Source organism: Mustela putorius, unplaced genomic scaffold (assembly GCF_011764305.1).
Source record: "Mustela putorius furo isolate JIRA1106 unplaced genomic scaffold, ASM1176430v1.1 tig00000242_pilon_pilon_pilon, whole genome shotgun sequence".
Classification (NCBI taxonomy): Eukaryota; Metazoa; Chordata; class Mammalia; order Carnivora; family Mustelidae; genus Mustela; species Mustela putorius.
The window spans coordinates 12,710,485-12,724,595 of NW_025421325.1; the positions used below are offsets into that span (position 1 = coordinate 12,710,485).

The window sequence follows — 14,111 nt, forward strand, 5'->3', positions numbered from 1 at the left end:
GCCTCCTGATAGCATACTTCCCTGTCTCCTCTCCTAGCCTTTCTGCTATCACTGTCATATATTTACTTATTTATGTAAACCCTATGTGACATTATGCCTTTTTAACGAATTACTTTGATTCTCTTTTAAGGAGATTTAAATAAGAAAACTCAGGTATTGATCCACAGACTTGCCATTTCCTGGACTCTTCATTCTTTTGTGTAGATCCACTTTTACATTTGCTGTCATTTTCCTTCTGCCTCAAGAATTTCTTTTAACATTTTTTATAACTCTAGTCTGCTGGCAATGAATTCTTTCCACTTTTTGGGTGGGGAGGGAAGCTTCGTTTTTGAAAGACATGTTCACAAAGTATGAGATCTCAGATTGACAGCTGTTCCTTTCAGCACGTTGAAGAGGGCGCTCCACTACTTCTCGCTTGCAATTGTTTCCAGTGAGAAATCTGCTGTCATCCTTATTTTTATTCCTCTACACAGAATGTATCCTTTTTCCTCAGGCTGCCTTTAGGGAATTTTTTATCACTTTTTTTTTTCCTACATTGCAACTAACTTTATTTTTTTTTAATCCTGTTATGTTAGTCGCCATATAGTACATTATTAGTTTCTGATGTAGTGTTCCATGATTCATTGCAGGTAACACCCAGTGCTCCATGCAATATGTGCCCTCCTTAATACCCATCACTGGTTTTGAGCAATTGGATTATGATATCCCTTGGTATAGATTTCTTCATGTTTCTTGTGCATGGGGTTCATTTCGCCTCTTGGATCTGTGGGTTTATGGTTTTCCCCAGTTTGGAAAGGTTTTGGCCTTTTCAGATTTTCCTGCCCTTCCCACCCTATCAGGGACTCCATAGTAAGCTACTTGAAGACATCCCACAATCCACTGATGCTCTTTTCATTTTTATGATTCTTTTTTCCCTCGGTTTCACTGCAAATAATTTCTATTACTATTACCTTCAAGGTTCACTGTTTTTCTGCCCTGTCTAAATTGCTGGGAATCCCAACCAGTGTATTTTTCATCTCAGGTGTTGTAAATTTCATCTCTAGAAATTTGATCGGGATCTTTTTTATAGCTTTCATATCTCTATTTAACTTTTTCGGTATATGGACTATAGTTATAATAACATTGTGTCCTTATCTGCAAATTCTAACAACTGTGTGAGTTCTGGGTCAGTTTTGACTGGTTAATCATTCTCCCCATTTTAGGTTGTGTTTTCTTGTTTCTTGGCATGTCTGCTAATCTTTGGATGTCAGACATTGTGATTAGCCTTGTTGGGTGCTGGATATTTTATATTCCCATAAAAATTCTTGACCTTTATTTTAGGATGCAGTTAATTACTTGGAAATTTGACTCCTTTGGGTTTTGTTTTTGTGACTTGTCTGGCCGGTCTGGAGCAGTGGTCCAACTAGGAGTGATCATTACCAACTTCTAAGAGATCTTTAGTTTCCTACCCTATGCCCTGGGAATTGTGAGTCTTTCTAATCTGTGTAGTGGAAGCAACAGTGTTTTCTAAGCCTTTCACGTGGCTTTTTTCCCTCCAGCCTTGGGGGGGTTTTCTCACACATGTGTTCTGATCCCTACTCTGCTGAATACTCATGGGGGACCCCCTGCAGGTCTTTGATTTCTTCCTCTCTACTGATCTCCCCACTCTGGCACCCGCCCTGCCAAGTCCGGCCATGTTGACCTCCCCAGACCCTTAGCACTATCTCCTCAACTCAGTGAGTCTGATGGGCAGTTCCCCACTCCTGCACTGCAGCCAGAAAAGTAAACTCTCAAGGCAGAAAGTGAGCCACCTCTCTTCTCTCTTATGTCCCAGGGATCACTCTTCAGTGCCTGATGTCCAATGCCGTAAAAACTAATTTGGGTGAAAAAACAACAATAACAACAACAATTGTTTGATACATTTTGTCTGGTTTTGTTTGTTTCAGTAGCAATGGTAAACCCAGTCTCTAACACTTCATCTTGAGTGGAAGCATTAGTCTCCTGACACTGGATTTTAATGACTGGTTTACTCCTGATTTTGAGGGAGAGCGCAGTCCATGAAGAGCATGGATCCTGGAGTCGGACCAACTGAAATCTCTGCTCCACCACTTACTAGCATGTGACTTAGGCCAGGTTACCCTGACGGTGCCTCCCTTCCCTCATCTGTAAAACAGGAGTGATCATAGTTGTGTCTCACTGGATTTTTGAGAAGAGAAAATGAGATACTGTGTTTAAAGCATGACAGAGTTCCCAAGAACCACTAAGTGTCATCAACATAGATGATGGGGACCTTGGATCCCAGTAGGTGCCCCTCGAGAGCTAGGAACCTCACCCTGTGTTCTCTGAGTGATGATGTAGCCACGAGACCCCAACCCCACTCCTAATTGCTCTTATCCAAGGGTTATCATCTCCTAAATAACAGACCTGGGTTTTTTGGGTTTTTTTGTTTGTTTGTTTGTCTGTTTGTTTTTTCAGGAGAAGACCGGAAGACCCCCAGTGAATCAAACAGCCCCTCTTCCTCCTCCCTGTCAGCTCTGAGTGATTCAGCCAACAGCAAAGATGATTCAGACAGCTCTCAGAAAAACAAGAATGGGAACAACCTGCTGGTCATCTCTGTTGTACCTGGGAGCCAGCCCTCAGTGAATAGTGAGGAAAAGCCAGAGAAAGGTAAGGGAGATGGTGCGTTGGCCTGCTTGAAAATAAGCCCAGGAGGGGAGTGATATTGGAACACAGACAGTAGGCCTGGAAACAGTATAATGCTATCATCACCTAAAATTTGTAGTCTTATGGCTTATCTGCATCCAAATATGGGGTGGCTAGATGGGTCGTGTGACATGGATTCTGGAGCTGTGCATTTAACTCCTTTTGCCACAGAGATTCAAGGAACAATGCCTGAGAGGGTATAGCTGGGGAAGAGGAGAAATAGGGGTCTGTCTGTCCCCCCTCCCGCCCCCTCCCATCCTTCTGCCCCGTGCACCAGTACACCCAGCTCCCATCCTTTCAGGGTTCGAATGCGTTTTTTGCAACTTTGTCTGCAAGACGAAGAACATGTTTGAGCGCCATCTGCAGATACACCTCATCACCCGGATGTTTGAGTGTGACGTGTGCCACAAGTTCATGAAGACACCTGAACAGCTGCTGGAGCATAAGAAATGCCACACTGTCCCCACCGGTGGGCTCAAGTAAGGAAAGCAAGTACAGAACCTTTTACTGTGTTGTTATTAAACACCCTTCCCCAACCCTACCCCACCCCCTGCCCTGAAGGTTTTGGGGTCATGGAGAGGGAGAGCTTGGCATTGGGCTAGTCAGTCAGGCACCTCCTCTGCTACCTTTAGCCGGATATGAACCAGACCTATTCCCCAAGGGGTCAGCGGACGCAGCAGGAGAATCCATTTCACAAATTTTCCAGGATTCCTGGCGAGCCAGCGTCGTGTTGGAGCAGCTCAGCCCGCCGGGCTAGACTCATCCTCCACTGCTTGAGTTTGGTTCCGACTGGAGTGTATGGACTTGGGGGTCAGTGTCCCCGAGTGTAAATCATTACACTCTCACGGCCATCACTGTCTATTTTTTTAGATGATTTTCCATGTGCCTTTTAAACCAGCGTCACAACAACTCATCCGCACCCCACCCCCAAATATCGGATCCTTGCCTTTTTGAACAGGCAGGAGGCAGTGTTTTTCAGGCAGAAATCACGTGCCTCAGGTCTTCCTGCACACATGCCTTATTCCTTCCCAGGAACTGCGATTGGGATCTCCCTGGCTAGCCTTCATGAGATCTGACATTTCCAGTCACACGTTACTCACAGATCCCAAAAGACCTAGACAACAAGCATCATCATTAACCAGTATTTGCAAGAAGCCCTCTGGTCTGAAGTGAAACCCGTCAGTTCTTACCAAACGCACGGTGTGTCTGGCTTGATAACAGGCGCTGAAGGGCAAACGAGGAATAAAACATCATATCTACCCTCAGGAAATGTATGTCCTAGCACTACTAGAGTTTAATCTTCCGGGTGATTCTGAAATCAGCCCCTGCTCACAAGGCACTTAGGATCTAGCAGAGAAAGAGGCATATGTCGTTGAGCACAGGAAGACACACAAGTTTCAAGGCATAATTATTCATGTTTAGCTGAAATAATCATGTCATTAAAAGAATGAAAATTTATATTTTACTTAACACAAGAAAAAAAAGCCCTCTTGTTTTTAAACATTTTTATCTTTGAAACTCACATATTGCCAGAGAGGTTGGCATGACTCTCCTGAATGGGTGAGGGATGGAGAGATCCAAAAGGAGCCTGGGGGTCAAGTGTTGGGGGCAGTCCAGGGTTGACCCTTCTGCAGGCTCCTGCCTGGTCAGAGGCACCCTCCTCAAAAACTTTCCCAAACAGAGGAGTCAGGGAGCAGCACCTACTGTCAAATTCCATTTTGTTTCACTCTTGGGGTACTTAAGTGGGAGGGGGAGGGGATGATGGCAGGGATGGGGGAGGGGAGATTATAATTCAAGACAACCAAGAAATGGGAAATGCCCAGCGAGAGCTTATTTGGGAATTGGATTTGGTTTGTTCCCACTGTCCCTTTCTAAATACTTGTATACTCTTATTTTTAACAAAAGAAAGAATGAAAGAAACCATGTAGTTCTGTGGTTGGACTAGCGCTCGTTGCCCTTCCCAGTAGCCCAGTCACACCCATTAACTCTGCGGCGCCCCCTGCCAGTTGTGGCTTTGTCAGTTAGCCTTGCCTTGGGGACCTACGGAGTCCCAAGCCTCCAACCCATTGGGGAGAATGCACAGTGAATGCTGACGCTTTTTTGCCGGTCCAGACACTTCCGGTGTGGTGCTAACGGTCCCCTGTGTAATAGTTTATGTTCTAGGATGACCAAGTAGAAGAATACTTTGAAAAAATTGATAATGCCTTCTGGCTATACAGTGAGTCTTTGTTTTGTTTCGTTTTGTTTTCCCTTTGCCATATCAGAGAATTAATTTGCCTGAGAGAGTGTCTTTACGATAAATATTGGGAGCACGGAAAACCCTTAGCACTTTGCCTGAGCAGCGAAAGAAAGATTGAGCTGTGGGTCACAGAAATGTTCTTAAAATGAAACAGACTGCCGATGTCTAAATTGCTTTTCTGTGATGGAACTGCTTGTACTCTATATCCTGTTCATAATGCAGATCAAATAAGATTATACTATTATTTTTCTTTTGCCGTAGCTCAGGACAGTGGTGAGTTTCAGACTCCTCTAGGTAAGGCCCAGCTTGGCGTAGGGGTTGTGTGTGCACCTGACCTGGGAATGGGCTTTATATTTCTCTCGTGTGCACTCTTCTGTGAGCTGAGGTGCAAAGGCTAATGGCGAGCTTGGCGCTGAGGAGCAGTGCACGGCGCACTTGGTTGTGTTGGGCTCTGTTGAACACCTCTCCAAACCCTCAGAGGACAAGTCACTCCTGGGCCCTGCCCTGCAGGTGCCAGGCAGGAGCCAAGGCAGCCACTTTTGCATTTGCATTCTTTTGGGAAAGAGAGCAAACACGCTACAGCTATCATTTCAACCACCAACTTGAGCTTTGCAGCTTCCAAAAGAGAAGCTCAGCAGAATTTGCAAACATGCCCTCACTGCTCCTCCTAGCCCCTCTGGACAGCCAGGAGGCTGGGGGGTGGCATAGCCTCCCTGTATAGGATGGAGAAACCAAGCCTCGGAGAGGCCCGGGCTTTGTGCCAGGGCATATCCAGCTATGGCCCGATAGAGGTGACGGAGCTGGGACCAGAATCTGCCAAAATTCTGTATAGAGACCAATCCAGTAATGAATCAGTGCCTATTAAGCACTGCCGAGAACGCAGAAGAAATACAAGATATGGTCCTGCCCACTGAGAATATATGATCCAGTTGTATTACTATTATCTCCATGATGGAATAATGTTCCAGATAGCAGTTGCCTCCCTCCCTCTTTAACCCTCCTTAGTGATTGGCTGGTGGGTGGGCCTCCCTCTCCCGAGCCCCGTTTTGGTCCTCATCTGCCTCTCCTGATGGAGAACCAGGGCTGTAGGAGATAGGATTTAGGAGTACAGATCTATGTACACACACACACACACACACACACACACACACACATTCACACAGAGAGACACACACAGGCCTTCTCAACCTAACCACCCTTTAATAAGCACGATTCTGACCCCTACAACTTTCTGTTTGCTGGAGGTAGCTCTCCCCCTATAAGCTGTTCTTCAAAACTCTTAGCCTTTCTGCGTGTGCTTGGTGTGGTGCATGAAAAGTCGATTCTTTGTGTTGCTCCCATCTAGAGGGGAGGTCATGAGGTTTAGACCTCTGCTGTGTCTTGGGGGGGAGCGGGGAGGGCTCCGAGGGGAATGGGTGGGGAGGACGGAGGGGAGCAAGCGCTTACTTATTCCTCCCCCTTTCTCTGCTCCCCTTCCCGTGGGCTGGGACTCACTCATCCAGCCAGGAGACCCCCACAGTAGGTCGAGCGTTCGTTGCCGGAGCTCCTCCTTAGTGGGCACGGCTCTGTGGGCAGAGAGAGCCAAGAGGGTCCTCTTAAACCCCCCCGGAAAGGCGGCAGGGCTGGGCAGGGGCAGGCGAGGCCTTCTGAGTTTGGAGGGGGCGGGGGAGAGGACGGTGAGGGGAGGCTGGTGAGGAGGGTAGAAGCGGGGCCGCCGCCGAGCCTGTCCGGCTGACCCTTCCTGTCATTGCTTCCCCCCTCCGCCCGGCAGGTGCCCATTCTGCATTTATTCCACCAACCGCCCCGCTGCCATGGAGTGCCACCTCAAGACCCACTACAAGATGGAGTACAAGTGCCGGATCTGCCAGACGGTGAAGGCCAACCAGCTGGAGCTGGAGACGCACACCCGGGAGCACCGCCTGGGCAACCACTACAAGTGCGACCAGTGCGGCTACCTGTCCAAGACCGCCAACAAGCTCATCGAGCACGTGCGCGTGCACACCGGGGAGCGGCCCTTCCACTGTGACCAGTGCAGCTACAGCTGCAAGCGCAAGGACAATCTCAACCTGCACAAGAAGCTGAAGCACGCCCCCCGCCAGACCTTCAGCTGCGAAGAGTGCCTGTTCAAGACCACACACCCCTTCGTCTTCAGCCGCCACGTCAAGAAGCACCAGAGTGGGGACTGTCCCGAGGAGGACAAGAAGGGCCTGGGCCCCGCCCCCAAGGAACCAGCCGGCCCCGGGGCCCCGCTGCTCGTCGTCGGGAGCCCCCGGAATCTCCTGTCTCCCCTGTCGGTCATGTCCGCCTCCCAGGCTCTGCAGACCGTGGCCCTGTCGGCCGCGCACGGTAGCAGCTCCGAGCCCAACCTGGCACTCAAGGCTTTGGCCTTCAACGGCTCCCCTTTGCGCTTTGACAAGTACCGGAACTCGGATTTTGCCCATCTCATTCCCTTGACAATGTTGTACCCCAAGAACCACTTGGATCTCACATTCCACCCTCCCCGACCTCAGACTGCGCCTCCCAGCATCCCCTCACCCAAACACTCCTTCCTCGCCTATCTCGGACTGCGAGAACGAGCTGAGACTGTCTGAGGGCAGCCGTGTTCTGTACCAAAAACAAAGAGACAAAAACAAAACCCACAAAACTTAAACACAACCCCAGCAGGTGTATGTTGCTGCAAAACCTACAGGCCCCTGGGTCTGAACCACGTGTACTGTATATCTTTAGTAAGGAATAGAGGATTGGCTCTGTGTGGATACCCTATTGCATTGACCTGAAAGCTGCTTTATCCAATCTTCAGAGAGGTGACCTACTGCTTACTTCTACCTTCAGAGGCATGCCTCCCCAGCTCCCCACTCCCACTCTCGGCCCTTCTCCGTACTTTGCTCTGAGAGGAATTTTGTCTTGTTAAGCCCTAAAGAGAGTGTCCTTAATAGCAATCAGCACTTGTACGCTTATGCACTGGTGCATTTGGTTTTTCTGTTGGGTGAATGGGGTGTGTGGGTGTTGTGGATTCCGAAAGAGAAAGCCGCGTGTCGTGTGCCATGCCATTTCTGTCACACATTTCTTCGTACTGGCTTCTTTAACAGCGATGAACGTTCTTTTCCCTCCCAGGTTGTTCATCCGTACAGTCTCTCCCTGAGCTCCTTCATCAACTTTCCCTCTCTATTTTATGGCTACAGAGTGGTAGGGCCTGGTGCTTGAGTCGATGAAGGACTGGTAGACACCCACAGTGCTGCTGGAGATTTCCGACCGGGTGCCAGAGACCTCGTGCTCAGATCTTTTCGGTTATGAAGATGCGAGAATCGAGAGTCCACTCCAGAAGAAATTTCTCGCAGCACTGCAGCCAATATCACAAAACTTAAGTGTGTTTTGTGTGTGTGTGTGTGTGTGTTTCCATACATATACAATGTGTATGGTGCACACACACAGTGCATCATTTTTTTAAGGGCAGATTATATATATATATATATATATATATATATATATATATATATATGATGTATTAATTCAGTGGTTACCATTCATTTGCAGGAAAAGAATTGTATGAGTGAAAAATTTTATGGTTGATAAATCCAGCCAAGGAGATTAAAGGGGTTTGGATAAATTCTGGGTATAAATGCTCAGACTAAAAAAAAAAAAAAAAAAAAAAAAAAAAGGAAACAGCAGTTTTGCACAGTGCTTTGGTCTTGCACTAGTTTTTGTTTCTCATCTGCAAAAAAAAGTAAAATAAAAGGAAGAAAAATGTACCTTTTCTATGGAATGAGTAGACTGTATGTTTGAAAATTTTGTCACAACCTCTTTAACATATAAAGACCCAACAAAAAGGTGCTGTTTAGTCCTACGGTTCAACTCATGCCGCTGAGAAGTTTCCCTTGTGTTTGCAGATCGTCTAGCTATAGCGGTATTCTCCATGTTATTAATAATTCTGTATTCCACATTATTAACGCCTGGTAGCTATAACCTGCTAGGAGGCTAACTTTATACTTATTTAAAGCTTTTATTTTGTGGTCATTAAAATGGCAACTTACGTGCAGCACTTTATTGCAGCAAGAAGCAGATGTGGATTTGGTTGCCTAGCCCTTTGCGAATCTTAAAAATGTAATGGGTGATTTCAAAAGAAAAGGAAAAGTCATCTTGGGCCGAATATCTTAATTGCTTGTATTTGTAAGAAAACAATTTCCAGCATGAAACAGGCTGAAAGGGCAGGAAGACATGTGCTCTGTATAAGAATGGAAAGTTTGGAATATAAAAGTTTATATATTATTTATCTGTTGAAGAACTGGTGTACAAGAGGAATGCTTTCTTACTGCGTTGCTGTTTTCCATCATGTGTTATCCTAGAGTTGGGATTTTTCTTTTCATCTGTTTCACCAGGGGAAAATAAAAGCATCCCTAATTTTCTTCCTCTAGTCAGTCTGCTTCACTGAAAGCCCCCTCGAACTTGGTACAGTTCTACAGGAAGCCAGAAGACTGTACCGTCGGTCCATACCATGGGCTCCCTCACCCCCATACCCACCCTTCTTCCCCCAGACCTAGCAGGTGTGCTACACTTCCCTTTGCCAGTCCTCCAGCCCTGGCAAACCTGTTTACACTAAGGAGATGTCCCCAGGGGCAGGGAGGCTGAGCCAGCTAGGGCCGGAAGCTCCCGAACCCTCGGTCATCCTCCGGCAGAGACATTTGCTCTTGGCTACGTTAGAAGCGTCGTTCAACCTCGCCATGTCAATGTCTCGGTAAAAGACACTATAGACAGTTACGGACAATACACTCCAAGAATACTGGGCATATGGGTGGGTTGGTTTTTTAAAAAGTCCTGTCTTTATCCCCATATAATGGAGAATGTGCCACTTGGCTAATAATGTGCTTTCAAAATTACAAGTTCAGTGATGACAGAAGAGGGCCACAGGGATCCCACGGAGGCTGGCAGAACAGGCGAATCGCACGGAAGCACCAGCAGGTTAAAAACCTGAAAGGGTGGCCCTGACAGTTAGGACTGCAGGTTTTACAGCATGCCACGTGTGCAATAGGAGGTCCTCGGCTGAAACTTGCAAGAGCAAGAGGGGTGTCGGAAGGAGATGTTTACTGCTCAAATGCCATGCATTTCACTGCTTGCCACTGAACTTGTATTTGAATGACTTAGTTATGCTTAATGTAATTGGGCAACTTTTTTAGCACTTTGGAAAGAGTCATCAATCTTTCTGGTAAATTATAAAAGTTTTCTGAGTGAGAAAAGGTGTGTTTGGAGTTTGTTTGACTTTTTATATTATTATTATTGTTATTAATAAAGAAAAAATCTACAGCATTTTTTCAGACTCCACCGAGATAATATATACCCCCGAATTTGGTTTGCAGTTCGATACTCAGGGAAGGATTATTCCATAGATATCCTTTCCGTGTAAAACACTAACATCTTTGAGAAATTCACCTGCCAACTAACTTCAATTCTGTTTTCACTATGCATTCTTCAATGGAAGCTAGCTTATCTGTCCATATAGTACTGCAGTTAGAGTTCTCAGCACTTTCTTGCTTCTATCCTTTTTTTAACTCCTCATATTATGTTCAGATGATCATACTGTCAAGGTTTGTGTACATTACTGAAAATTTGTATTGTATAAAGCTTTTTGCATTACAAGGCTGTACAGGGTCATTTTGACAGTAACTGGTATATTTCTTTGCATCTTATGTTGCATTGCCAATTTCTAGTGTATCCAGTTTGGAAGTATAATATACTCTAATTAAAACAAAAAAAAAGGTTGGCTATACTCTTTTGTTTCTTTTTTTTCCTCCCCGCCCCACCCCCCGCCCTTGGTTGCCATCCTTGACTACTTGTTAAGTCCAAGGGTTTTATTTGCCTTGCTTTGTTCCCATTTTAACTTCTCAGCTTATTTTTAGGAAATGTCCACTACTAGTTATAGCCATTGCAAAATGCAAGTTTTGAACAACCATGGTTATAATACAAACTGTCATTATGTAAGTCATTAATAGCCATTAAGGCTGAGGGTGTATCCATCATTCAGTACAGTTGTAGACCAGCTTCTTCCTGAAATTACTTAGTGACATGTTGAAGTGTTCACCAGCCTTCCCCTCTCCTGCTTAACATCATTTTACTGACCCCACAGCCAAAGGGCAGGGGGGGGGGGAACAGATGAATAATTCCATTTATCCTAATGAAGTTTGGCAACTATGAGATTTTAATGAGGGGGGAAATGGTCTGTTTTGCAAGCTAAATAATGATCTATCCAAATGCAAGTAATGATTTGCCATTCAAAGGAAGGTACCAGAGAAAGAAACTGAGGCCAAAACAAAAGATGACAAGCACACTAAGTTTTTTTTTTTTTTTAATCCATTTTAAAGTTTGGTTCCTTAGAGATCTTCCCTATGAATCTGCGATGGTTGATAAAAAATATAAAGCGGCAAAAGAGAATGTTCTATCTAGTTCACAGCTTCCATGCTTATAATGTCCTTTGCTCCTTGTAAGAAATTATGAACTGCTTCACTCTAACACTGAAAAAGATCAAATTTACTTTTCATAAAATGACATGATGTAGGAAAAGTCACTTTGAAAACGACCAGTCACTAATCAGACACTATTTTCCCCTTCACGTTTTCATCCAATAGCTATTTTTAGGTGATTGAATCAAGTTGATTCAATACCAGTTTTGTTTGGGGGTGGCTGATATTTACTGAAAATTCTAAAATAAATCAGATTTCCTTGCCTTCTGCTAGCACTACAGGCTGAAGTGTCTTTTCATTTTGCACACATACTGCTTTTTCTTTGACTCCACACCTACATCACATCTCAATCACCCTGTGATTGAGAAAAGCCAGAAATACAAAGAAAATGAAATCGTCAGTTTCATAATGGTCTCCCGCTAATGGGCTTCCGGTGACTGAGGAGTGACTTGGGATGAGATCCATCCATGATGGACCAGACCGTGGCCACTAATCTCTCTGCTTACCTACATTGCAGCAGGTGCACGGGGGAGGCTCCCAGCCAGTCATGTGGCCCCGACTTGAACTTAACCTTAATTTAACTTCTTCCTACTGTCATGTTAGATTAAGATACTTGAAGTTGGGGCGCCTGGGTGGCTCAGTGGGTTAAAGCCTCTGCCTTCAGCTCATGTCATAATCCCAGGGTCCTGGGATAGAGCTCCTCTGCTCAGCAGGGAGCCTGCTTCCTCTCCCTCTGTCTGCCTCTCTGCCTACTTGTGATCTCTGTCTGTCAAATAAATAAATAAAATCTTAAAAAAAAAAAAAGGATACTTAAAGTTAAGACTCAAGGCCATTTTTTCTATAGTGTGTCTACGGCTGATTGGCTCCTTTTCTTGGCCACTAAGAACTCCCTGAGGATTTAACTGAGGCCCAGTCCTGGTCACAGACAGGGGCATGGGGAGAAATATCAGGGTTTGGTGAGCATAGGCACCTCCTCACCCACAGAAGCCCCATATTAGAACTCCTGCCTGCCGAAGGTGATGTGGGGCTTGTGAGCGATTTGAAGAAGGCATATCTCATTAGCTGCTGAAACATAACTCAAGGCTCCCCAGGGCTGTCAGTCTTCAAAGAGGGAGGAGATCCAAAAGGAACTTGGGCATACAAAAGGGGTGGGAGGGAAGAAAGGGGATAGCAGCTGGGTGACCACATCGTGCTTGCAGAAGACTGGAATCCTTCCCAGGGGTGCCTTAGAACCTGTAAGTGAAATCACAGGATAAAAGAATGCCCTTGGGGATTTGGACTCCGTTCTAAAGGGCCGTCAACCACAAATATTCCAGAGATCCCAACCAACATTCTTACTTATACCACTGTCTCAACACAGAAAAGTCCTACACAAAATGAGGTTTATTGTGCAAATAAGTACCATTAACTAACAAAGCAGGTATCCATAAAGCAGACCCTGGGACAAAGTGTGGTGACTGTGGGGCCTGAGGGGCCCATTCTTCCCCTGTCTGGGGTCAGAAGGGCCTCAGGTTATCAGTTTATGAGGTAGCAGGGCTCCTATTCATAATTCTTTCTTGATAGCTGGGTCTGTAAAACAGGAAATGCAAACGGTGCTCACCATGGTCACTGCTGCAAAAGGGAAAGACAGTCAACTGCTGTATTCCTTTGAAATTCTGTGGGGTTTTTTTTTAAAGATTTTATTTATTTGACAGAAAAAAATCACAAGTAGGCAGAGAGGCAGGCAGAGAGAGAGGGGGGAGGAAGCAGGCTCCCCGCAGAGCAGAAAGCCACGTGGGGCTCAATCCCAGGACCCTGGGATCACCACCTGAGCCAAAGGCAGAGGCTTTAACCCACTGAGCCACCCAGGCACCCCTGAAATTCTGTTTTGATAAGAGTTAGGATAGGGGCGCCTGGGTGGCTCAGTGGGTTAAAGCCTCTGCCTTGGTCTGGGTCATGATCTTAGGGTCCTGGGATGGAGCCCCGCATCAGGCTTTCTGCTCGGCAGGGAGCCTGCTTCCACCTCTGCCTACCTCTCTGCCTACTTGTGATCTGTCTCTGCCAAAGAAATAAATAAAATCTTAAAAAAAAAAAAAAAGAGTTAGGCTAAATACTCGTTAATTCTTAGTTTTCAATAGAATTATCGACCCAGGGCAGAGTCCACCTCAACTCACACTTCAGACTTCCTTTCCCCTGTACCGCTCCCTAACAGTGGTTTTCTAGCCTAGTTAGTTCAAGACAATCTGTGTTACAGATCGTCTCTCCCAGCCCTGAGCTCCATTGCCCTGGAATCAGCTCACCTGAGTTGGAGGCCTGCTTCAAAAGCCATAGGTTCAACTAAATGATCTGTAAGACCCCTTCCACCCGCCAACAGATAACATATAATGAACGATGATCCTGTCATTCTGAGCAAGCAAAAATCAGCCCCTAGAAACAAAGGCGGTCACAAAGCAGAATCCTTGCAAGGCAGTTATGGCCAAAACGACATCTCAACATTTTCAAACCACAACAGACTCAATGCAGGGGGAAAAAAAAAATGGCTAAAAATATTTTTCTGCCCACTTCAGAGTTTGGGAGGTCTAAAATGTTTCTTTTCTGATTAAACACTAAGTCATCATGCTCGGATCGCCTGCAGTCATCTGGAGGGTGGCTTCAACATATTTTACCAAACTATGGCTACTTGATCTGGTTAGATGAGTTAGAGGTAACCAGATGGGGAGGGAAAGTGTTGGCCTGCATTCCTCTAACGTCGCCTCCTC

The 14,111-nt window shown here is 45.8% G+C and overlaps 1 protein-coding gene across 8 annotated transcripts in view; it reads left to right on the forward strand.

Annotated features, from left to right (window-relative positions):
• ZNF827 (zinc finger protein 827) overlaps positions 1 to 10,682 on the forward strand; it is a 168,707-nt gene extending 158,025 nt beyond the window's left edge. Inside the window, exons 12-16 of one of the 8 annotated variants that reach the window (XR_006606253.1) lie at positions 2,455 to 2,646; positions 2,984 to 3,161; positions 4,834 to 4,900; positions 5,183 to 5,215; positions 6,693 to 6,800. Coding sequence is in view for 7 of the 8 variants with exons in the window: in XM_013059143.2 (XP_012914597.1) it covers positions 2,455 to 2,646; positions 2,984 to 3,161; positions 6,693 to 7,512 (1,190 nt within the window). In the remaining variant the exon portion in view is untranslated. Of the gene's footprint in view, positions 1 to 2,454; positions 2,647 to 2,983; positions 3,175 to 4,833; positions 4,901 to 5,182; positions 5,216 to 6,692 lie in introns of all 8 variants that reach the window. The other 7 variants (XM_013059145.2, XM_013059144.2, XM_013059146.2 and 4 more) reach the window with 7 other exon arrangements.
• Positions 10,683 to 14,111: the final 3,429 nt, after the last annotated feature.